This window comes from Salvelinus sp. IW2-2015, linkage group LG19, assembly GCF_002910315.2.
Source record: "Salvelinus sp. IW2-2015 linkage group LG19, ASM291031v2, whole genome shotgun sequence".
NCBI classification, from domain to species: domain Eukaryota; kingdom Metazoa; phylum Chordata; class Actinopteri; order Salmoniformes; family Salmonidae; genus Salvelinus; species Salvelinus sp. IW2-2015.
In genome coordinates, this window is record NC_036859.1 from 8,698,060 (window position 1) to 8,723,458 (window position 25,399).

The 25,399-nt window shown below is 42.9% G+C and overlaps 1 protein-coding gene across 4 annotated transcripts; it reads left to right on the forward strand.

Annotated features, from left to right (window-relative positions):
* Positions 1–2,911: 2,911 nt before the first annotated feature.
* Positions 2,912–25,102, forward strand: LOC111979011 (protein SGT1 homolog). Of its 4 annotated transcripts, none has more exons than XM_024009285.2 (13): positions 2,912–3,104; positions 3,193–3,241; positions 3,890–3,980; positions 4,229–4,298; positions 9,807–9,877; positions 10,778–10,831; positions 15,250–15,278; positions 16,021–16,043; positions 16,248–16,344; positions 19,631–19,738; positions 23,679–23,769; positions 23,981–24,153; positions 24,260–25,102. In XM_024009285.2, the coding sequence occupies exons 1-13, from the start codon at positions 3,091–3,093 to the stop codon at positions 24,359–24,361; spliced, it is 972 nt and encodes a 323-aa protein (XP_023865053.1). In that variant the 5' UTR covers positions 2,912–3,090; the 3' UTR covers positions 24,362–25,102. The 4 variants fall into 4 exon arrangements, with proteins under 4 accessions (XP_023865053.1, XP_070304888.1, XP_070304889.1 ...); XM_070448787.1 differs by having other exon boundaries at positions 16,024–16,043; XM_070448788.1 differs by having other exon boundaries at positions 2,923–3,104; positions 3,196–3,241.
* Positions 25,103–25,399: the final 297 nt, after the last annotated feature.

Consider the following 25,399-nt stretch of genomic DNA (forward strand, 5'->3'; position numbering starts at 1 on the left):
TGCTGTCCTATCTTCYGGGGGAAGCTGGGCAGGGACAATGCTGTCCTATCTTCAGGGGGAAGCTGGGCAGGGACAATGCTGTCCTATCTTCGGGGGGAAGCTGGGCAGGGACAATGCTGTCCTATCTTCAGGGGGAAGCTGGTTCCACCATTGGGGTGCCGGGACAGAAAATAGATGTGGTGGCAGCTGCAGAGAAGCACTTGGGTGTATGAGGTTTTACTGCAGAGTTACAAGGTGTGTTGAACAAAAGGGTCCAGTCCTCACAGGCCATCAGCCTGGTGAAGGATCAGTTGGGGTCTAAATCAAATCAAATAGTTTTGGTCACATGCACATAAACTCAGCAAAAAAAGAAACATCCCTTTTTCAGGACCCTGTCTTTCWAAGATAATTCGTAAAAATCCAAATAACTTCACAGATCTTCATTGTAAAGGGTTTAAACACTGTTTCCCATGCTTGTTCAATGAACCATAAACAATTAATGACCATGCACCTGTGGAACGGTCGTTAAGACACTAACAGCTTACAGACGGTAGGCAATTAAGGTCACAGTTATGAAAACTTAGGACACTAAAGAGGCCTTTCGACTGACTCTGAAAAACACAAAAAGAAAGATGCCCAGGGTCCCTGATCATCTGCGTGAATGTGCCTTAGGCATGCTGCAAGGAGGCATGAGGACTGCAGATGTGTCCAGGGCAATAAATTGCAATGTCCGTACTGTGAGATCCCTAAGACAGCGCTACAGGGAGACAGGACAGACAGCTAATCATCCTCGCAGTGGCAGACCACGTGTAACAACACCTGCACAGGATCGGTACATCCGAAACATCACACCTGCGGGACAGGTACAGGATGGCAACAACAACTGCTAAGTTACACCAGGAACGCACAATCCCTCCATCAGTGCTCAGACTGTTCGCAATAGGCTGACAGATGCTGGACTGAGGGCTTGTAGGCCTGTTGTAAGGCAGGTCCTCACCAGACATCASCGGCAACAACGTCACCTATGGGCACAAACCCACCGTCGCTGGACCAGACAAGACTGGCAAAAAGTGCTCTTCACTGACGAGCAGTGGTTTTGTTTCACCAGGGGTGATGGTCGGATTTGCGTTTATCGTCGAAGGAATGAGCTTTACACCGAGGCCTGTACTCTGGCKCGAAATGCTTGTGTTCCTAGCTCCAACAGTGCAGCAGTATCTAATCATTCACAACAATACACAAATCTAAAAGTAAAATAATAGAATTTAGAAATATATAAATATTAGGACGAGCAATGTCATAGTGGCATTGACTGAAATACAGTATAATAGAATACAGTATATACATATGAGATGAGTAAATCAGTATGTAACATTATGAGATGAGTAAAGCAGTATGTAAGCATTATTAAAGTGAATAGTGCTCCATTATTAAAGTGGCCAGTGATTTTATGTCTATATTTATATAGGGCAGCAGCCTCTAATGTGCAGGGTTGAGTAACTGGGTTGTACCTGGCTAGTGATGGCTATTTAACAGTCTGATGGCCTTGAGATAGAAGCTGTTTTTCAGTCTCTCTGTCCTAGCTTTGATGCACCTGTACTGACTTCGCCTTCTGGATGATAGCGGGGTGATCAGMCCGTGGCTCGMGTGGTTGATGTCRTTGATGATCTTTTTGGCCTTCCTGTGACATCGGGTGCTATAGGTGTCCTGGAGGGCAGGCAGTGTGCCCTGGTGATGCGTTGGGCAGACCGTACCACCCTCTGGAGAGTCCTGTGGTTGCGGGCGGTGCAGTTGCCGTACCAGGTGGTGATACATCCCGACAAGATGCTCTCAATTGTGCATCTGTAAAGGTTTCCGAGGGTCTTAGGGGCCAAGCCACATTTCTTCAGCCTCCTACTTGCGCCTACATACTGTACAGACAAGCGCCTACTTCACCACACTGTCTGTGTGGGTGGACCATTTCAGATTGTCAGTGATGTGTACGCCGTGGAATGGGGAATGGGGTGGTGTATATAGGGCTCCCGAGTGGCGCAGCAGTCTAAGGCACTGCATCTTAGTGCTAGATGTGTCACTACGGACCCTGGTTTGATTCCAGACTGTATCACAACTGYRCGTGATTGGGAGTCCCATAGGGCGGCGCACAATTGTCCCAGGGTCGTCCGGATTAGGGTTTGGCCGGGGTAGGCTGTCATTGTAAAATAATAAATAATAAAAAATAATATAGGTGGAATGGGGTGGTGATTTGTATCTTTATGAAATAGTGGTGTATTGGGTGTAGGGTTAGTTTTTTTGGTCCTTTTTCCCTTTCCTTTTTTAAGTTTGTATCACAAAATGTAAGGTGATTGACCACACACTACCGCACAATAGGTGGCGGCATGCACAAACAAAATGTGCGAACGCCATAATACCGAAGAAGAATCAGCAACAGCAGCAACTGCGCCTACCCAGCTGACCGTTGACAGGCCCGCACGGCGCATGCCTACTACACTGTGCTCCAATCCACTCACTGCACCACAGATAGAACAATGAGACAGATATTTCACTGGATGTTTAAATGTGAAGCATCCGCTTTGCCTTTCCACTCACTACCAATATGGTAGTGACAGGAAGCCAGAAGATGGAACGAGATGGATTTTGGTCGACATTCGGCAAATGTTCTCATCGATTAAACATTTGATCTCAATACAGGTTTATGTTCCCAAAACTAGAATATGTTATGAACAGAGTGGATTAAGTTTAGCAAACTTTACCCTTTGCAAAAGTTTTTAAAAATCGTGTTGTTTAGGAGTGCAATGGGGAATAGTTATTGCACACGCGCGCTTCACATAGCTTGTGTTCCCTTAACGGAAATATGCAGATGATGCTAGAACGCACCAATAGGATCTCGCTCGTTCGTGCTTGGCTCTGCTTGTTCTGCCCACTTGGGCTCATTTGTTCCCATTGGAAATGACAGGCAGTGGTCTATCTTGGTTTACTTACACACATCTTTGACTGAACTATAGCGCAAGAGTTTAGGCTCCATTCTCCAGCATAGTTTCGTTTTCTGATTCCCATCTAGAACTTTCCAGCTAGCTAGTCTCTGCTCTTTCTCCCACTGACAACACTTCTAGCCACATGGCATCCGAACGGCAAGTATATGAGCTACATTTTCGAGTATTTTGTCATAAATGTTTACTTATTCAAGAGGCTAACGTTAGCTTTGTTTTCTCGTTTTAGCAGTTTCCCCGATAGCTTCATAGACGAGAACCCACAGAAAGCTATCGAGGTAAACAACGGCTAGCTGGCTGTCAAACTAGAAAGAAAATATGAACACGTTTTATTGAAAGTAAATTGCATTATTCTTGCTAGCTAAAGTTGCCATGGGTTTGGAAATGTTTTCAATAACTCTAACTAGATAGTTAACTAGATAGCCAGCCCCGAAAAGTGTATAGCTAGCTAACTAGCTAATCTTGTGCTAACTTTAGAAACTAATCTAACGAGAGAGCCAGTTAAGTTAGCCACACTATCGAACTCTTTTGGTCTGGAACGACGTACTCTCATTAGTTGCTCAACTCCAGCAGTAGTGATATAGCTAGCTACTAGTATATGTGTACCGTCACAGGAGCTAGTTAGCTTCTTGGTTGTATCTTGTTGCACTAGCTAGCCAGTTAAGCTAATGTTAGCATAGCTAGCTAACTGGCTAACCACCTGCCATACTGTGTACATCAATGTCTTGATTGTTGCTAACCACCTTACTAATGTAAGACAAAGAAGATTGTGTGCAGAAAGCCAAGTTAAATAGTTGGGAACATAAAAATGTATCTAAACAATAGTCAACCTTAGCTAGTGGTCATAAACATGTTTTTTTCAATGTCTTGTCAATTCAATTGACCCCAAGTTTGCCCATTTGATGTCCCCCGTCATTTCCCCCCAGGAACTCAATGAAGCATTGGAAGTAAACTCGGACAATTCAGAATGGTTCTGCCAACGAGCCTATGCCCACCTCCAACTGAAAAACTACAGCTGTAAGTCTCTTATCTCCCCCCCCCCCCAAGTACTGAAAAACTGATATCAGTCAGACAAACCTTAATCCTCCATTGACAAACTACAGCTCTAACCCTTGACTAACCTACCTAGCTTTACTGATTTTCTGAAATTGGTGATTTGTAGAATGATTTTAATTCAAGTGACTGGCATATGTTAGTTCCCTCATTTTGTCTTTGCTACAGAAACTTGAGCTATGTTTCTAATCTGAGTATATCTGTTTCTACAGGTGCTGTCGATGATGCCAAGAAAGCCCAGCAGCTCAACCCCAGTCTTGCTCTTGCCTTCATGAGAACAGGGTATGTGTGCAGAAGGAGCGTAGCTAGGGCTGGGCGATATGGCTTAAAAATCATATAATATAAAATAAAATGTAAAACGTGTGTGTATATATATTTCCATTTATTTATTTTTTCTCTAAATATGCTTTGTTGCGAAACTTAAAGGTCAATACACTGCATTTCAAACAGTCAGAAATAATCAAATMAATTCAGGGCTTGTAAAATTATGCCTAGGCTAACTGTAAGACCCACTACCAGGGCGGCAGGTAGCCTAACGGAGCGTTGGGCCGTAACCGAAAGGTCGCTGGTTCGAATACCAGAGTCATCAAGGTGAAAATTCTGTGTCCTCGTGCAAGGCATTTAACCCTAATTTGCTCCAGGGACTCCGTACTACTGTGGCTGAGCATATTCAGTGTATGTGACAATAAAGCGTATATACTATACCAGTCAAAAGTTTGGYCACACCTACTCATTCGAGAGTTTTTATTTGTACTATTTTCTACATTMTAGTATAATAGTGAAGACATCAAAACTATGAATTAACACATGGAATCATGTAGTAACCAAAAGAGTGTTAAACAAATCAAAATATATTTTAGAATCTAAGTAGCCACCCTTTGCCTTGACAGCTTTGCACACGCTTGGTATTCTTTCAACCAGCTTCATGAGGTAGTCACCTGGAATGCATTTCAATTAACAGGTGTGCCTTGTTAATTTGTGGAATTTATTTTCTTAATGTGTTTGATTTGTTTAACACTTTTTTTTTTTTTTGGTTACTACATGGTGCCATATGTGTTATTTCATAGTTCTGTAGAAAATAGTAAAAATATAGAAAAACCCTTGAATGAGTAGGTGTGTCCAAACTTTCGACTGGTACTGTATATATCATTTATGTTATCAAAATGGTTTAACCAGCTTTTTTGCAATAATAACTGGCCTGGCTTTCAAGTCTATGAAAGTTCCCTTTTTGTAACAAATTTAACCAGAACCATGCATAATGCACATCCACTAATAATGACAGCAATGTCTCACGCACAAGACCACCTGCCAGTGAGTAGCCAGCAATTTTGATATTTAAAGTCTCCAACATGAATCTATTTGCTACAGCCTCCTGTCCGTCTCAAACTGTTTGAACACTTTGTTTAGATGTTGAAATCAAGTGGATTACCAAGATAAATATATGCTTATTTCTCAGAATGAGAATGAATGACTAATTCCTTATATAAATGTGTCTTCTTATGCTCAATGCACATTTATAAAACACAGACTAGACAGCACATAACACTCTGGCTAAAATGCTGGTAGCGGTACTGCAATTCTGTGCGCATCAAACAAAGGATTAATTTTCCACAATCATGTTCATTGATACTCCCGTCTTAGTAGGGTCTGCTCTGTTCTAAAATTGGGAGTTGAGACAAAGGGTATCGTTACAAAGGTTAAGTTATCCTCTTTTACAGTAAAATGTCTCAATGTGTTTTGGTGTCCATATGACCGATTTAAAAAAATATATATAATAATAAAAAATTAAAATTACATTTTAAATGTATGTTGGACCAAACCTCAAATGCAAATAAAGCAGTCATCCTCGTAGTCATTTAAATCAACAGTGACAGAAATAGTCAGACATTCCCCCCAGAAAACACAAGCTGCCAAAATAAATGCATGTCAATTCAGATCGATTAACATTGTTTGACAGGTGTCATGGGCTAGACTTTGGTGTTGGGTGATATCAAATTAATTTGATTTGAATTCYTGTTTTAGCACGATATTCCAAAATTCTGCAAGAATCAAGGTTTTAATATTTTTTGTTTGTTTCTATGAGCGTGTCTTTTTGGTCTCGTCTACTTTGCTCCTTCTGTGAACCTTGCCCCTCGCACACAGACAAGCCCCTCCCCCATCACTCACAACAAACGAAAGATCACCTTCTTCCTCTCTGACAACAGTTTCCCAGCTAGTTATCTTCATACGACTGAGATCCTGTTAACGGGATCGATATGACAACAGCCAGTGAAAGTGCAGGGTGCCAAATTCAAACAGAAATCTCATAATTAAAATTCCTCAAACATACAAGTATTTTACACCATTTTAAAGAAACTTGTTAATCCCACCACAGTGTCCGATTTTCAAAAAGGCTTTACGACGAAAGCACACCATCTGATGATGTTAGGTCAGTACCTAGTCACAGAAAAACACAGCCATTTTTCCAGCCAAAGAGAGGAGTCACAAAAAGCAGAAATATAGATCAAATTAATCACTAACCTTTGATCTTCATCAGATGACACTCATAGGACTTCATGTTACACAATACATGTATGTTTTGTTCGATAAAGTTCATATTTATATAGAAAAATCTCAGTTTACATTGGCGCGTTATTTTCAGTAATGTTTTGCTTCCAAAACATCTGGTGATTTTGCAGAGAGCCACATCAATTTACAGAAATCCTCATAATAAACATTGATTAAAGATACAAGTGTAATGCATGGAACTTTAGATCCACTTCTCCTTAATGCAACCGCTGTGTCAGATTTCAAAAAAACTTTACTGAAAAAGCACACCATGCTACAATCTGAGTACAGTGCTCAGCGACCAAAACAAGCCATACAGATACGCACCATGTGGAGTCAACAGAAGTCAGAAATAGCATTATAAATATTAACTTACCTTTGATCTTCATRAGAATGCACTCCCAGGAATACCAGTTCCACAATAAATGTTTGTTTTGTTCGATAAAGTCCATCATTTATGTCCAAATACCTCCTTTTTGTTCGCGCGTTTAGTTCACATCCAAATTCACGACGCGCAGGCCAGACGAAAAGTCAAAAAATTCCATTACAGTTCGTAGAAACATGTCAAACGATGTATAGAATCAATCTTTAGGATGTTTTTAACATAAATCTTCAATAATGTTTCAACCGGAGAATTCCTTTGTTTTTAGAAAGGAAAAGGAACYCAGCTAACTCTCACGGGCGTGAGCCTGACTGAGCTCATGGCATTCTGCCAGACCTCTTAGTCAATCAGCTCTTATTCTCTCCTCCTTCACAGTWAAAGCCTGAAACAAGGTTCTAAAGACTGTTGACATCTAGTGGAAGCCTTAGGAAGTGCAATATGACCCCATAGACACTGTATGTTGGATAGGCAAAGACTTGAAAACCTACAAACCTCAGATTTCCCACTTCCTTGTTGGATTTATTCTCAGGTTTTTGCCTGCCATATGAGTTCTGTTATACTCACAGACATCATTCAAACAGTTTTAGAAACTTCAGAGTGTTTTCTATCCAAATCTACTAATAATATGCATATCTTCGCTTCTGTTTTCAGAACACTAAGCACTGTTGTTGAACCTTTTACAGAAATGTGATGCGTTTTTCCTAATAAATCGGAAAATCCATTTGGTTAAACTCAACTCTACGTCTCCCTTATATCAGGGGTCTTCAGACTTTTCTTGATCAGGGACCCCATCATAGTTTAGCAAAAACATATTTTTTTCAAGTCTTGTCTTATCAGGTGAATGATGATCAACATTCTAGAATGAATAGATTTGCTACATAGTTTTTCGTTGTTTTGACCTCCCCACATTATAATTGAATGAGAATGTGTAAACTCTAATATAGCCTATTAGCTAGAAAGGTAACTCCAAACACATTTTCCCCAAGCGCAGCTGTTTAGGTGGTTAAAGTTTAGCCGTGTGTTGGCAAAAATGTATGTCAAAGTCAAGAAAGCTTACCGGCAGCCAGCGGCCGCAGTGGTAGCCTATTCGCGGGTGCTTTTTCAAGGCCTGTGTCAGATACTCCAGTGTGTAGTTGGCGCAATATTAATCTTTGAGAAACAATGTAATATTRTATTCTATTGCTAGGGATATTCATAAAAACATTAAAGTAAAAATTACTTGTGCATTTGGAAAGTATTCAAACCCCTTGACTTTTTCCACATTTTGTTGTTACAGCCTTATTCTAACATGTTTTAAATAAATACACATTCTCATCAATCTACACAAAATACCCCGTYATGGCAAAGCAAAAGCATGTTGTTTTTTAGAAATTTTTGCAAATGTATATTAAAAAAACTATTTATTTACGTAAGTATTCAGACCCTTTACTCAATTGAGCTCAGGTGCATCCTGTTTCCATTGATTGTCCTTGATGTTTCTTGATTGGAGTCCACCTGTAGTAAATTGAATTTATTGAACATGATTTGGAAAGGCACACACCTGTCTTTATAAGGTCCCACGGTTGACAGTGCATGTCAGAGCAAAAACCAAGCCACGAGGTCGAAGGAATTGTTCGTAGAGCTTCGAGACAGGATTGTGTCGAGGCACAGATCTGGGGAAGGGTACCAAAAAATGTATGTAGCATTGAAAGTCCCTACGAACACAGTGGCCTTATCATTCTTAAATGGAAGAAGTTTAGGACCACCAAGACTCTTCCTAGAGCTGGCCGCACGTCCAAACTGATCAATCGGGGAAGAAGGGCCTTGTTGAGGGAGGTGACCAAGAACCCGATGGTCACTTTGACAGAGCTCCAGAGTTCCTCTGTGGAGATGGGAGAACCTTCCAGAAGGACCACCATCTCTGCAGCACTCCACCAATCAGGCCTTTATGGTAGAGGGGCCAGATGGAAGTCACTCTTCAGTAAAAGGCACATGACAGCCCGCTTGTAGTTTGCCACAAGAAACAAGATTCTCTGGTCTGATGAAACCAAGATTGAACTCTTTGGCCTGAATGCCAAGCATCACGCCTGGAGGAAACCTGGTACCATCCCTATGGTGAAGCATGGTGGTAGCAGCATCATGCTGTGGGCATGTTTTTCAGCGGCAGGAACTGGGAGACTAGTCAGGATCAAGGGAAAGATGAACAGAGCAAAGTACAGAGAGATCCTTGATGAAAACCTGCTCCAGAGCGCTCAGGACCTCAGACTGGGGCGAAGGTTCACCTTCCAACAGTACAACAACCCTAAGCACACTGCCAAGGCAACGCAGGAGTGGCTTTGGGAGAGACCTGAAAATAGCTGTACAGCGACGCTCCCCATCCAACCTGACAGAGCTTGAGAGGATCTGCAGAGAAGAATAGGAGAAACTCCCCAAATACAGGTGTGCCAAGCTTGTAGCGTCATACCCAAGAAGACACAAGGCTGTAATTGTTGCCAAAGGTACTTCAACTGAGTAAAGGATCTGAATACTTATGTAAATGTGATATTTCCGTTTTTTTTATATATACATTTGAAAAATATTCTAAGCTTGTTTTTGCTTTTGTCATTATGGGCTATTGTGTGTAGATAGATGAGGGGGGGGGGAACGATGTCATCAATTTTAGAATAAGGCTGTAACGTAACAATGTAGAAAATGTCAGTCTGAATACTTTCCGAATGCACTGTATATATTTACATTTTTCCGCTGACCCCGTGCAGTACCTGGCCGCGGACCACCGATTTGAAAACCACTGCCTTATATGTCAAACTTTAATTGGTTGTCAGTTTTCCCCAGGTTTTTTTGTTGTTCTGCTTCTGATAACATCCCTGTCTCCCTCCCTGCAGAATGGCAGAGTTCCACCTGAACCACTTCGAGTCGGCACATGCTGCCTTCACTCAGGGACACAGCCTGGACGGTGAGATCTGCTGAGGGGACCTGTGAAGCACCTACCACCTAYACACCTCCTTTAACCTTACCCACTTAATCCCAAAATGGACTGCTAGCCCATATCCTTAGACATTTGATGTATATCTATAAGCTAAATATATTATTGGTAATAGAAATATAGTAACAGCCCTTGGCCTCTGATATGTTAGGTCAGTGGTATTCTGTTTTTTTTCAGTGGGGACCCCATTTTCTTTCAGCCAAAAGTTTTGGACACCATTTTTTTTTTTATGCAAGAATTTCTTGTGACCCCAGCCCGAATCGAATGACAACCTTCAAATCGATACATTTTCATATCTTATCAAGACTAAAAGAAACCAATACATACATTCATACCTTGAACACACCAACAGTGTTTTTTTTGTTTGTAAAATGGTACGCAGCATCATCTGGATTTGTGTGCAACAAAAGTTCAACGTTCACCTTCTGTTACCATTTCTGTCAAGCAGCCTACGCATACAGTTCGATGCATACGTTCGATTTATCCAACGTATGCACCACACTGCAAGGCAAACGCAGCGTTCCATTGGAAAGGAATGTACTTCTGGTTTACCATGACGCTGTCGGTGTGATCGAGGCATTACTCAATATTTAATTTCTAATTCTAATTATTTTTATATATTAAAAAAAACATGTATATTGTCCCATACAATAATTTGTACTATTAAATATTTATTCGATTGGGGTCACCAAAAGTATACTTTTTTTAATACTTCTGGGTTAGGTGAAATATTAGCCATATTGCTTATCTTGTCTGTTTGAATCTACAGAAGTCTGTGGCTACGGGTATATTTGTGATTCCTCAGTGGAGTTGTGTTCAAACTGGTTGAGATTGTCTGAACCCTAAGTGTGTTCTCCCTATGCTCCACAGGCTCCGATAACACTTTCCAAATGTGGATCAAACGCTGTGAGGAGATGATGGAGAGTAAGTAGGGTCTGCTTTCGTACCTCAAACTCCATAATGAAAATAAGTCCCTGACTTTGTGCAATCCGGGTCACGTTTTATAAAAACATAAATAATAATCTAAATAACGTAAACTCACCCCATTCCGTATAAATGTGCGCAACCGCAACATTCAAACGAGGTTACAAAGAAAACTAATGGCACTGTAGCGACTGTTGACTTCAAAATCGGGGGTGTGAACTAGGTTTCTATTCAAGCGTTGATCGACATGGTAATGGCTCTATAGTATTGGAGAAAAGTTGAAAAAACGGACCCTCCGTTACATCGTGACGTGTCATGTCGTAACGTACAGTACGCATAAAGCAACTGTTTCTGTCTTACAATCTCTCCACCAGGTGTAGCACTTCTCTCATTGTTTAAAAACAAGAAATGGACAGTAAGGGGGGGATACCTAGTCGTTTTTTGCGTCATCATTGCATGCGATCATCATTCTCAAAGCCGCTGTTTACTTCTAAGATCACTTTAGCACCGCCCTAAAAACCCGATTCAAATTCGACACAAACCTTCAAATAGGTATGTAATGACACATTATATAAACTCTTTATAGTGTTTTATTTACATTTTAGAGGCGATAAGGTGATAAGTTGGACAGATCGAGTGAAAAAAAGCAATTTTCCCACACAACATCTCTCCTTCCACTATCACGCATTAGTTTCGCTTCACCCACCCGCCATTTTTAAAAAGACCTGACGGGGCTCATTGCCTGCTTGAATTATGCCGAAACGGGCAGCGTTTAGGTCATGTAATTGATAATGTTGGAAAGGGGAGAAATTGTGCTTTACAAWGGTATTGACATTACAGTTGATCTGGAAGTATTACGTTTTTGTGGCGCTAAAATAAGGGCAATTGTACGGACCAAGGCGATGTACGAGTTTACGTTACTGTGTATGCAGTTGAAGTCYGAAGTTTACATACACCTTAGCCAAACACATTTAAGCTCAGTTTTACACAATTCCTGACATTTAATCCTAGTAAAAATTCCCTGTCTTAGGTCAGAAAAGGATCACCACTTTATTTTAAGAATGTGAAATGTTAGAATAATYGTAGAGAATTATTTATTTCAGCTTTTATTTCTTTCATCACATTCCCAGTGGGTCAGAAGTTTACATASACTCAGTAAGTATTTGGTAGCATTGCCTTTACATTTTTTAACTTGGGTCAAATGTTTCAGGTAGCCTTCCACAAGCTTCCCACAGTAAGTTGGGTGAATTTTGGCTCATTCCTCCTGACAGAGCTGGTGTAACTGAGTCAAGTTTGTAGGCCTCCTTGCTCGACACTTTTTTAGTTCTGCCCACATTATCTATGGGATTAAGGTCAGGGATTTGTGATGGCCACTCCAATACCTTGACTTTGTTGTCCTTAAGCCATTTTGTCACAACTTTGGAAGTGTGCTTGGGGTCATTGTCCATTTGGAAGACCCATTTGCGACCAGGCTTTAACTTCCTGACTGATGTCTTGAGATGTTGCTTCAATATATCCACATAATTTTCCTGCCTCATGATGCCATCTATTTTGTGAAGTGCACCAGTCCCACCTGCAGCAAAGCACCCCCACAACATGATGCTGCCACCCCCGTGCTACACAGTTGGGATGGTGTTCTTCGGCTTGCAAGCCTCCCCCTTTTTCCTCCAAACATAACGATGGTCATTATGGCCAAAAGGTTCTATTTTAGTTTCATCAGACTAGAGGACATTTCTCCAAAAAGTACGATCTTTGTCCCCATGTGCAGTTGCAAACCGTAGTCTGGCTTTTTTATGGCGGTTTTGGAGCAATGGCTTCTTCTTTGTTGAGCGGCCTTTCAGGTTATGTCGATATAGGACTCGTTTTACTGTGGATATAGATACTTTTTTTAACTGTTTCCTCCAGCATCTTCACATGGTCCTTTGCTGCTGTTCTGGGATTGATTTGCACTTTTCGCACCAAAGTACGTTCGTCTCTAGGAGACAGAATGCGTCTCCTTCCTGAGCGGTATGACGGCTGCGTGGTCCCATGGTGTTTATACTTGCGTACTATTGTTTGTACAGATGAACGTGGTACCTTCAGGCTTTTGGAAATTGCTCCCAAGGATGAACCAGACTTGTGGAGGTCTACAATTATTTTTCTGAGGTTTTGGCTGATTACTTTTGATTTTCCCATGATGTCAAGCAAAGAGGCACCGAGTTTGAAGGTAGGCCTTGAAATCCATCCGCAGGTACACCTCCAATTGACTCAAATGATGTCAATTAGCCTGTCAGAAGCTTCTAGAGCCATGACATTCTCTGGAATTTTCCAAGCTGTTTAAAGGCACAGTCAACTTAGTGTATGTACACTTCTGACCTACTGGAATTGTGATACAGTGAAATAATCTGTCTGTAAACAATTGTTGGAAAAATTACTTGTCATGCACAAAGTAGATGTCCTATCCGACTTGCCAGAACTATAATTTGTTAACGACATTTTGAGGAGTGGTTGAAAAATGACTGAATGACTCCAACCTAAGTGTATGTAAACTTCTGAGCTGACAATTATAATCAATCAATTAGACAGCGAAGCAAACATTTGTGAATTTGGCTCTATACTCCAGAATTTTGGATTTGAGATCAGATGTTTCATGAGGCGACACTACAGAATGTAACCTTTTATTTGAGGGTATTGTCAAACTTTGATGTTGTACTGTTTTGAAATGAGAATTATTTATGCATCTTGTGCCCCTATTTGAATACTTAAAAAAAAATTGGGGGGACAAATTCAGTTCAAATTCATCAGAAATTGCTCTGCCATTTCCCAGATGCTAAAATTCTGATACTATGCCTAATTTCAGTTTGACAAAACAAGCAAGTATAGTGTAGAGAATCATTGTACCATCTACAGTTCTGTGAAATATTGTTTGAAGTTAATGTACTGAAAGAAAAACAAAACCTAAGAACGGGATGCATAGAAATAGTGCACATAGAATAGATCTACTGCTTAGACTTGCTTTCAATGAGTGACAGATCTATAAAAATTCTATATGAATTTGGTTGAGTCGCCCAAAAAGTTACATATTGCAGCTTTAAAGTAGTCAAGCATTTTAGTATTTGGTCCCATATTCCTAGTACGCAATGACTACATCACACCTGTGACTCTATAGCCTTGTCGGATGCATTTGCAGGTTGTTTTCGTTGTAAGGTTATGTTTAGCCTAATACAAACTGAAATGTATTGTCACTTTTATTGTAAATGAGAATAGATGTTTCTGAACACTTCATTAATGTGGGTGCTACCTCGATTATGGATAATCATGAATGAGTTGTGAATAATGAGAAAGTTAGAGGTCATAGAGGTCATACTCCAAAAATGCTGACCTCCCCTGGTATTGGTATAAAAAAAATAATGGGGTGGGGGGTTATGTACTGTCACCTCGTGAAACATTTGATCTCAAATCCAAAATGCTGGTGATTTCAGCTTCACTGTTGAAATAGAGGTTGGAGATGCATTCCCCTCCCTATCTAAACTCTACCCCTGTACTAGCTAAACTCTACCCCTGTACTAGCTAAACTCTACCCCTGTACTAGCTAAACTCTACCCCTGTACTAGCTAAATTCTACCCCTGTACTAGCTAAACTCTTTGTTAGAGAATATGTGTGTGGTTGTCATCGTCTGAGGGTTTAAATTGAACCTGTTTGAATCGCATTAATAATTTAGGTTTCTCTGCCTCAGATCAAACCCGGTAAACATCCAAACAAACACGCATCCTTTGCGTGTTGGGCTCGCATTCTAAACCACCCATGCATACCAAAATACAGACGCACGCACATACAGATGTATAATACATATTCAAACAGATTCAAAAGCACATTCAATTCACGCACATTGTTGCACAAGTGCACCAACACACACCTCAGTCCTCCGTTGCCATACCCTGGCCTTACCCTGTGAGTTCCCTCCCGTCTCTTTCATGTGTGAAGTGACAGTGTTTACCGCTAGGCGCTTCAGCTTGACGCCCCCACACATCAAAACGGGGTGTGCATATGGTGATATCACACACACACACCCCGCTCCCCCTCCCCGTTTCCCTTTTCAAACGCGACCTCATTTAGACAACATTAATACTCCGTCTCATCCCTGCCCTCTTTCCCTTTTCTCTCCTCTTTCCTTTTCTCTCCTTCTCCCTCTCTCGCTATTTATTTTTCTCCCTCCCCCTCTACTGGCCTCCCTCTGTCACCTCCATCTCTAATGAAAGCAGTGAATAATGTAACAGACATAACTGGTAAATACAGATCAGGCCTGTTTAGCCTCAGAGGGTAAACAAACTGCCTCTGAGATCTCACAGGGAGGTGTGTGTGTGTTTTTTCTGGCCTGTTAATCTATGAGTAAGTGGAAACTGGCTGACTATACTATTCCTTTTCCTCTCCTTTGCAGTGGCCAATCAGAATGGAAAGGAGAACAAGGTAAGTGCTAATGACCACTTTGGACGTTCCTACCATTATTCTATGTCAACAGTAGAGATGGAAAGAGGCCTCGTCTTTATCTGTTCCATTATGCCATCTGTGAAAGCCTCAATGGCACGGCCCAAGCGATCTCCATTTTGAGGTAGTACGTTTTCTTCCTCACGATTGGCTGATCCCTCCTGATGACCTGTTGGACATGACTCCCAACAGGGTCACCAGGAGGGATCAGCCAATGAAGTTGGAAGTCCCACCCAGTTCACYACATTCAAATGGTGGAAGCCCTCAATTGCGCTGCCCAATGCCAAAACAGCCTTTTGGCCACTAGAGGCCTCTATCATTCTTTATGATGTCCACATACCTTTAGACCACATGTGCCAACCTCATTCCATGGGAGGGCTGAGGGTTTTCGCTCCTCCCTTGTACTTAATTCGACGAAATAAGGTCGCTAATTAGTAAGGATTAGTAAGGATCTCCCCTCACCTGGTTGTCTGTCTTAATTGAAAGGTAAAAACAAAAACCCGCGGACACTCGGCCCTCCATGGAAAGAGGTTGACACCCATGCCTTCTGGCTTTCAGTTCCACTCTCCGCCTCATGGGGGCAATGTTACACTCAGTATTTCAGACCGTATTCTGTCTGGTCTAAAGGCCTAAGCTCATCATAAACTCTTTCTCTTTTTCTCGCTTGTTTTGTGTGTTTGTTTAAACTTTCTCTCTCTCTTCCTGGGATGACTGGATGCCCCAGCAGACACCGACGCCACACATTAAGTAAGTACAGTTCATGCTGAGTCGCAAATGGCACCATTTTCTCTACTTAGTGCACTACATTTGGAATACTTATGGCCCTGGTCAAAAYTAGTGTACTATATTGGGAGTAGGGTGCCATTTGGGATGCACACTATGTGTGCAGGAAGGTGGATAACTTGTTCCTACTCTTCAGGGGCAACCTGTACTAAGTGTTTATGTCCTCAGGCATGACTGGTACCAGACAGAGTCTCAGGTCATCGTCACCATCATGGTGAAAAATGTGCCTACGGATGGGGTCAACATCAACTTTGACGAGAGACAGGTACACACCCTCTCTCTCACGCACACACACACACACACACACACAGAGAAGTCAGTGTAAGAAGCTCTTGAGGAGAGAGCATGACAGTTCTAAACTGTCAGAAGTGCTGCCAGAGTATCAGCTGCCCAGTACTGTAGTCACTGGGGAAGCCAACTCTAGACATGTCTATTTCTCATCTTATTTACACTGACTTTAAAAAATATAAACTCAACATGTAATGTCTTGGTTCCATGTTTCATGAGCTGAAATAATAGATCCCAGAAATGTTCCATACGCACATAAAAGCTTATTTCTCTCAAATGTTGTGCATTAATGAGTACATCCCAATTAGTGAGCATTTCTCCATTGCTAAGATAATCCATCCAACTGACAGGTGTGGCATATAAAAAGGCTGATGAGGATTATGGAATGACYGAGAGGAAAGGCGGGGGAGTCGTCTTCCCAGAGGTGGGGTGTGGGGGTAGATTAGTAACGATGGGAGGTTGTTAGGCTTGGGCGGTATCCAGAGTTTCTCTCATCCCATGATTTACAGTATTACCGGCATAGCACTTTTCTTGCTAAAAAGGCAAGAAAAGTTTATTACCAGAATGCTATCAATATTAGCCAAATCACATAYATGCTAAATGCTAATAAGCGGGGAAAAATGTAAACTAATTGCAAAGACAAGCAAATCAGCTCATAAAGTTATACAAGAATAGCTAGTGAATGTCATTTTCGGTGAGTGTGGACATTTTACAAGTGAAAGTGATCGAGAGAAATTGTGCAAATGAACAAAGTTGTGATGCATGCTTTTCTGAAGGAAGTGCAGCATGTGAACATAGGGGAGAAGAACAGAAGGGGGAAAACCACTAGTAGGAAGCACAGGGGGAAAAAATGGCAACTGTGCGCCACACAACAGACTCGCTGATATATGCGCTATGGACCCACCTGCTTCCGCTTTCTCCCATTGTGCTATTTACAAACAAACATGTGACTGGTTCAACTGTTTTAGGGGAACTATGGTAAGCTCCATAATGTGACCTGTGAAATGAAGAACGCAATCTGCTTTATCTCTTAACGTATTGCAGAAGTTGACTGCAGGTATTAACTTAAACAGTAGCTACATATTAAAATGTATTGGGAAAATAGTTTTGACAGTATTGAAAAGCCATCCTGTGGCGCTTTCCAATACCCCAGTGTACCGCCCAAGCCTAGTTGTTCTCTCTGCTGAGGTCCCCCTACAGGAGAGCAGCTCTCTCTGATACACACAGAGATGCCCGATTTCCAGTTCCACATCTCGTTCCCTTCCTTTGCCCTCACCCACTCTTTCTGTTGTTCTGAGAATAGTAGGGGAGGTGTTATTAGGGCTAATGAGATAGCTAGGGGGCTTGCCCTCCAGAGGATCTATAGCAGGGATGCCATCAGGGGTACGCCAAATAAAAATGTCACTTTTTAAAATTGTATTATTCTTCACATTTTCAAACAGTCAATTTGATATTTTCCCACATTTGGGTGAGATTTTTTTATCTTCTCATCGGAGTAGCCTCGTTTCACTGGCAAAAGAATACAATTAAACCATCTAGTGTTCAGCGAAATAACACAATGTCAAATCCAGGTAGCCTAGTCAAATAATTAACATCCAATTGCATTAACCGTTACTCTCTCACGGGAATTCCACTAACGGTCCGTATGTAGCCAAACGTAGCTGCTGCTCATGTTGGTATCTGTACTGATGGCTCAAAAGCCATGACAGGGAGACAAAGTGAAGTGGGAAATCGCGCGCAAGCAGTTGCTCCCAACACTATTTGGGTACACTGCAGCATCCACCGAGAGGCTCTTGCTGCCAAAGGAATGCCTGACAGCTTGAAAGACGTTTTGGACACTACAGTGAAAATGGCTATCTTTGTTAAAGCAAGGCCCCTGAACTTGTGTATTTTCTGCACTATGCAATGATATGGGCAGCGACCATTTTACAACATACCGAAGTGCGCTGGTTATCAAGGGMCAAAYTATTGATACGTTTTTTTAAATTGAGAGACGAMCTTGGTTTTCTTTACTGACCATAATTTTCACTTGTCTGACCACTTGCATGATGARGAGTTTCTCACACGACTGGCCTATCTGGGTGATGTTTTTTCTCAGCTGAATGATCTGAATCTAGGATTACAGAGACTCCGCAACTATATTCAATGTGCAGGACAAAATTGAGGCTATGATTCAGAAGTTGGAACTCTTCTCTGTCTGTATTAACAAGGACAACACACAGGTCTTGATATGATATTTTTGTGTGCAAATGAACTCAAGCTTACGGACAATGTCAAATGTGATATAGCGAACCACCTGAGTGAGTTGGGTGTGGATTTACGCAGGTACTTTCCCGAAACGGATGACACAAACAACTGGATTCGTTATCCCTTTCATGCCCTGCTTCCAGTCCACTTACCGATATCTGAACAAGAGAGCCTCWTCGAAATTGTAACAAACAGCTCTGTGAAAATGTAATTTTAATCAGAAGCCACTGCCAGATTTCTGGATTGGSCTGCGCTCAGAGTATCCTGCCTTGGCAATCGCCCTGTTCAGACACTGATGCCCTTTGCAACCACGTACCTATGTGAGAGTGGATTCTCAGTCTTTACTAGCATGAAAACTAAATACAGGCACAAACTGTGTGTGGGAAATTATTTAAGACTGAGACTCTCTCCAATACAACCCAACATTGCAGAGTTATGTGCATCCTTTCAAGCACACCCTTCTCATTAACCTGTGGTGAGTTATTCACAATTTGATGAACAAATAAGGTTTTATATGTAAAATTATTMATTATTATTTGTGCCCTGGTCCTATAAGAGCTCTTTGTCACTTCCCACGAGCCGGGTTGTGACAACACACTCATTCTTAAGTTTAATAAATGTATTGTGTGTGTGTGCGTGGCAGGCCTACAATGATGGCAAAAAAACAACATTTGAGAGTGRGCTGACCGTGGTGCTAGAGGGGGTACGCAGCTGGAGGTTGAATGTTTGTAGGTGTATGGGACTATTAAAAAGTTTGGGAACCACTGCTGTAAGGGGTATCACACACTCACTCCCTTTGGGCCCAGCTATGCCCCCAGGGGTGCCTGTAAGCTCAGATCTAGGAACAGTTTACTCTCCCCGAGTCTAAATCCTCAATCGAAGAAAGAAAGCCCAACTGATCTAAGACCAGCACTAAAACACCCTCGGGGTGAATTTGAACAAACATCCTATCCCCAATCCTCTATAATGGTCTGCAGTGGAGGATGTGTGTGTGTAATGTGTGATTCTATCTGTAGTTGTCGGCGGTGGTGAAACTTCCGTCGGGGGGGGACTTCAGCCTGAACATGAACCTGCTGCATCCCATCGTCCCCCAACACAGCACCTTCAAGGTCCTCTCCACTAAGGTAATACTCCATACTCCTCGGCCTATCAGAAATGTCATATCATTTGCCTCAGGAACTGAGAAATTGTACCCACTGTTGAAATGTGTGTAAAACCACAGTCCTCAAGGTTATATGCAGTCCCCAGGAACCCTTAGACATGTGATTAAACACAGCAGGTTAACCAGAGAATGACCAGACTGGAATGTGATAATTAACCATTAGTGGAGCAGAAAGACTGGGAGGAGGAGAAACCTCTTAAATACAGCCCTGACTGGGTCAACACACACACTAGAACTCTGCCCTGTGAGAATTAACAAGCTCTGCAGTTGTAACTAATTATGGCTGATAATGAGTGGGAAGGGCACTTCTTATTGTACACAAATGAGTGAGAATGTAGTGTATAGTAATTAGTGCGTAGGCATCTCTCCGTGCTTATTCTTACTCACTCCCACTTTATTATGTGAAAACAGAATGTGAAAATGTACTATTGTTATTGTGTATTAATGACAAACTTGAAAAGGTCTCTGTATCCATTTCAAGCTTGTGTCACACATGCAATGAGTGTGACTGTTTTGAAACGAAGTGTGTGTGTGTGTGTGTGTGTGTGTGTGTGTGTGTGTGCGAGAGACTCATCCTGTGCGTGTGTACATGTGAGAGAGCCACTCAGCTCATCCATCTAGTGTGCGTTGGGAATCTAGGGATGGGTGCAGCCTGTTGGGACTCGTTTGGGGCATGAGATGGTGCTCAGTTTAACGAGACGGCGGGACATGCCACACACACGGCACAACAGGGGGAGGGTTGACAGAGACCCGAGTGAAGAGATGATTTGTTCGTCCGACAGACGTGCAGCCTCTAGCTAAGCAGAGAGTAAAGGAGATGGCGGGACACAGAGGGAGAGGAGGAATAGAATATAGTGAGGTAGAGAAGAGGTTATTGCTGAGAGTTCCTGCCAGCCAATGCTAAAACTAGTTTCCACCCTCGAGAGGACGTAGCCCCTCTCCATACTCCCATACATACACTCACTCACAGTTCGCCATGGCAACATCAGGCACTGCATACCAGAGGTGCACGTGTGTTGAAGCTCAAACAAAGACCCCGTCTTAGAATAGGAAGAAGGAGGGGAAAAGAGGGGCAGATGACTGCCTAAGACACACACACACACACAGGTTGTCATCGGACCTGGGTTCAAATACATGTCTATTTTGTTATTTAAATACTTATGTGTATTTGAGTATATTCCGATAATGTGGCCCGACTCAACTACTTCTGTTGGAAGTATTTAAAAAATAATTTCCTATAAATWGCCTACTGTTTGAAAGTATTTTAAAATACTTTTTTCAAATTCCTGGGTTATATCCATGGATTTGAGCATTTTGAGCATTTTCAAATTCTTTCCAACTACATTCCAAAATTCAACTACTTGTCTTTTTTAAATTTTATTATTGTCGTCGTACACGCACTGCGTACATGCACACAAACTTAATCTTGTGCGTCACACACACACACACACACACACACACACACACACGGAGTCAGTCTTAAAGGAAGAGAAGGGGATGGAGTTTGGGGAGGGAGAGAAGTGAGTTTAGGCCCCCTCCACAAAGCCCTGTCTGTTCCCTGGTCCACAGGGCTCCACAGGCTCTCATGGTCCTACACACACACACACAGAGAAATATAGAGAATGTACACATGTAAAACACACTACCACTTACTGTATATGTATACACAGTATTCACACTCAAACATGACACAAGGACAAATGCGCACACTAAACACATCAGTCGATGGTTGCATTCCTTTCCACTAGGCACACTGAGAGACCTGATCTCTGAACAGGTGAACTGTGTTCAGTTATTGTGAGAGAGAGCACGCACGCGAGGGAGTGTGCTGAGATTATTTGACGCTTCTCTGACTTCTTTTTAGCCGTGCAGCATCCTGGTATGAGCAAGCGTCACAGAGACCCACCAGAAGAGACCCGGGCCAAACCTGTCCCTAACTAACTACTCTCTGTGTGAGTCCAAGGGCTTTGCACTAGTCAGACTAACGACACCAACTGCAGTACTCACTGTGTTTTTTCCCTTTCCCAATGGTGGTTTACTTTCACTGCTTTCTTCAGAGGACACTTAGGAAGGGATACTAGGCTGTACTATGCACAGTTGCGCGTACAGGAAACACACCTAACACTCTTGTGCCGTCTTCACGTGATATTGGTAATGCTTGGTCCTGTGTGTGTGTCGTGCACACACGCACTCGTCAGTGCTACCCTCTCTGACCTCACGTCGTCGGCTATGAGGCATTCTAACCCGCGGGGTCGCCATGACAACAGGGAGCCAATTACACACCAGAGTGTTTGATCAGAACGGAAGGGTAAACACACTCGCTCTGCTCCAAACTCCTCTCGTCTCTGTGAATAGATAACATACAGCCTCCCTCTGTAATTTCCATGCCTGTCAGCCTCCCTCGCCAGACTGTTCCTATTTTTATTTATTTATTTGTTAAGTTGCTTTTTAAAATCTTCTCTGCTGTAAGCTAAAGTAGGGGCTACTTTGTGAAGGGCTGAGATGGGAGACTCTTTGTATGTGGATTTGTATGTGGAGGGCAGAGGGGAGGGGGCGTGTGTGTGTGTGCATATGTTGTATAAGACCGGGGCGGGTGAGTGTAGGACAGGGGGGACTTCGGTGGGGGTAAGAGCACGTGGGACTGGTGACATGGGACACAACTCCCCCTCTGAGAGACTGACAGGCGTGTGTGTGTGTGTGTGTGTGTGTGTGGCTCAGTATGGCCCCTGGGAGCTGTGGGTGGTGGTCCTGTATGTGACGGTGCTGTCACATCCCTTTAAGACCCAGCCCCTCGCCTGCCACGTCCCTTTAACACGCAGAGACACAGATGTGGCAGCAGATTAATGTTGTATAGCCCCCCAGCACACACTCTGCATGGGCACAGACTGCATCAGTTATCACCACACTCACTCACTCTCTGTGTGCACATAAGAGTATAAAAACCTCCCTGCCACTGCAAGGGGTCTGTGTGTCTCTGCCTCGTCTCCCAGCCCATTTCCCCTACACTGTACACGAAGGTTGACTAGGTCGGTGTCTGCAGACAGATGTTGGTTGTAAATATTKAATGAAGAAGGGCTCCATGTGAACATCAGTTAAGCATGGGTCATTGTTGAGCATTCAGTCCTAAGATTTGATGTGTTTAGTCTTGGGTTAGTATTGAGCTCATCTATTAGTCGTGTGTGTGTGTGAAAGCCTCTTGATGCTCTGGCGTCTGCTCCTGACACGTTCATGAATGAAACATCCCTTAACTCAACAGAGCAGAAATTTTATTTTAATTGTGTCGACATGCCAGCGCATCCCCCCCCACGCTATAACTCTGTCAAACTTTGTCTCTAAACACACATGCTCTCTCTCTCTCTCTCTCTGCGCACACACACACACACACAAAAGATGACGGGGTGGGGGGGTACTGGAGAACTCGGCAGCTTAAGTGTCCCACTGGTATGAGGCCTGTCACTGCAGCTCGCATGTGGTGGCGGCTGTCCTCTCGTCTCCTCTCCTCCGACGTAATGATCTGTCCAGAAATGTGTGTTCCTGCCACTGGTCGACAGACAGATAGCTCTCACCCACCCCCACACACAAACAAACGTACGTTGAGCTGATCTGATCACACACTCTCCGGCCCCTTGAGCTGACAGATGTCTCGTTAGCACTCCCTGTCAGGAAGATTTGGGAGTGAGCTGTGCCCCCGCATATCACTGTCTCTCTCTGCCGTGAGCTGATCCCACCATTAGAAGAGACTGGTGAGCGCTGAGCTACCGTCTTCTGATCTCATGTGTTGAGCCCTATATCGACGTAACGATAACTAAAGACATTGGCTTCGCTCTCTCTCTCTCCTTGCTCTCCACGCCCTCTTCCTCCTCTCTCTTTCTCCCTCTCTAACCCCCTTCTCTTTTTCTCAGGTGGAGATCAAAATGAAGAAGACGGAGGGGATCAGGTGGGAGAAACTGGAGGGTGAAGGACAGGAGCCCAGCGTCAAACACTTCACCCCCAGTGAGTACCTCTGTATCTCACGCACACACACAGTTTCCTCTGCTCTCTCTCCTTTACACATATACCAGCCATACCGCTAAACAAATACATTTAACTATGTTTTCTTTTCTTTTTTTACAGCATTTGGTTTGTACTACTGAAAGCCCCCTCTCCTGTGTTGACCAGTACCCATGGTAACCCTCTCTCCCTCTAAACATGTGTTCCTGTTCAGACCAGTACCCGTCTTCGTCCCACTCCAGCCGTAACTGGGACAAGGTGGTGGTGGACATCAGTGAGGAGGAGAAGAAGGAGAAACTGGAGGGAGACGCAGCGCTCAACAAACTCTTCCAACAGATCTACGGGGACGGCACCGACGAGGTCAAACGGGCCATGAACAAGTCCTTTGTGAGTGTCTTTATATATATACACACACACTTGCACACGGAGAGAAACTGAGAGATGTAGTTTTATTTTTTTGCAGTATCACTGACTTCCACTCCTCCCCCTGTAGATGGAGTCAGGTGGTACAGTCCTGAGCACCAACTGGACGGACGTGGGGAAGAGAACGGTGGAGATGAGCCCTCCAGACGACGTGGAGTTTAAGAAATACTGAAGAACCAGAGGGGTGTCTCTCTCGCTCTCTCTGTACTACACAGTCCTACGCTCCCCCTCTCTGGCTCAAATGGACCGCCCCATATCTCCTCTACCCCACCCCACCCACCACACACACACTCCTCATCCCAGGCAGTCTGTCAATATTGCTTTCTCCCGGCCAACTCTCTCGTTCTCTCTGCCTCCGATGGACATCCACCTTATTCGCCAAAACCCACCTTTTCCAACACCTCCCCCTTCCAGTCTGTCTGTCAATATTGGTTTTTAGAGCTTTGGTGATTCTCAGCAGCAATCCAGAAACCACTATTTACCCTCCATTAAACCATTCTCACACTCTATGAAGACTGTCATAGATATATCAAACTGTTTTTCCTAGAAACAGTAGGAATCATCCTCATGGTCAGTTCTGGCTGTTTGATGGTTAACCTGGTTAAAGGTGGTGATGAGTTGAAACGGAAACCCTTTTCACCTCTTCTTGTCTCAGCAATGGCCGGTTCTTGTTTTCAAAGCCTGTTGTTTTTCTGGGGTGGGTTGGAGGTTGGAAATGTTTCTATCGCCTCATTCACTGCTTTTAAGAAAAATGAAACCCCTTTTTTTTCTCTTCTGTACACTCGTAGAATAATTTCTTTTTCCACATCAGCAGCAATACAGTCATGAAATGGAAGTCTGGAGTCTTAATTTCCTTTTCCTCAATGTGATTCAAACTTCAATGTAAATAAATGATTTATTTTCTGGATCACAATTTTGAGTTTTGCTGTGTTTAGTGTTGAGACCTGAAGAAAGCTAGCATCACCAATCCCAAACACGCTTATCGTACTGTTTTGATCTACTGTATTAGAGAAGGCATAGACCTCATCCTCACACGCTCCGCTTCTCTCTGCTACGAGTGGGCGTTGCGTAAAAGAAGCACGGGAGCATTAATATGCATTTGCCTGCCTGCTTTCCGCATCATCAGCTCTCACACCTAGTTAAGTTTTAAATTCATACTCACTCACACACCCCTTCCTCGCTGAGTTGTGTTAGATGCATTGCACGTCGT

Coding starts and splice junctions, on each gene's coding strand:
- LOC111979011 (XM_024009285.2), top strand. Junction 4,299..9,806: donor CTTGCCTTCATGAGAACAGG/GTATGTGTGCAG, acceptor CCCTCCCTGCAG/AATGGCAGAGTTCCACCTGA. Junction 15,279..16,020: donor AGAATGGAAAGGAGAACAAG/GTAAGTGCTAAT, acceptor TGGATGCCCCAG/CAGACACCGACGCCACACAT.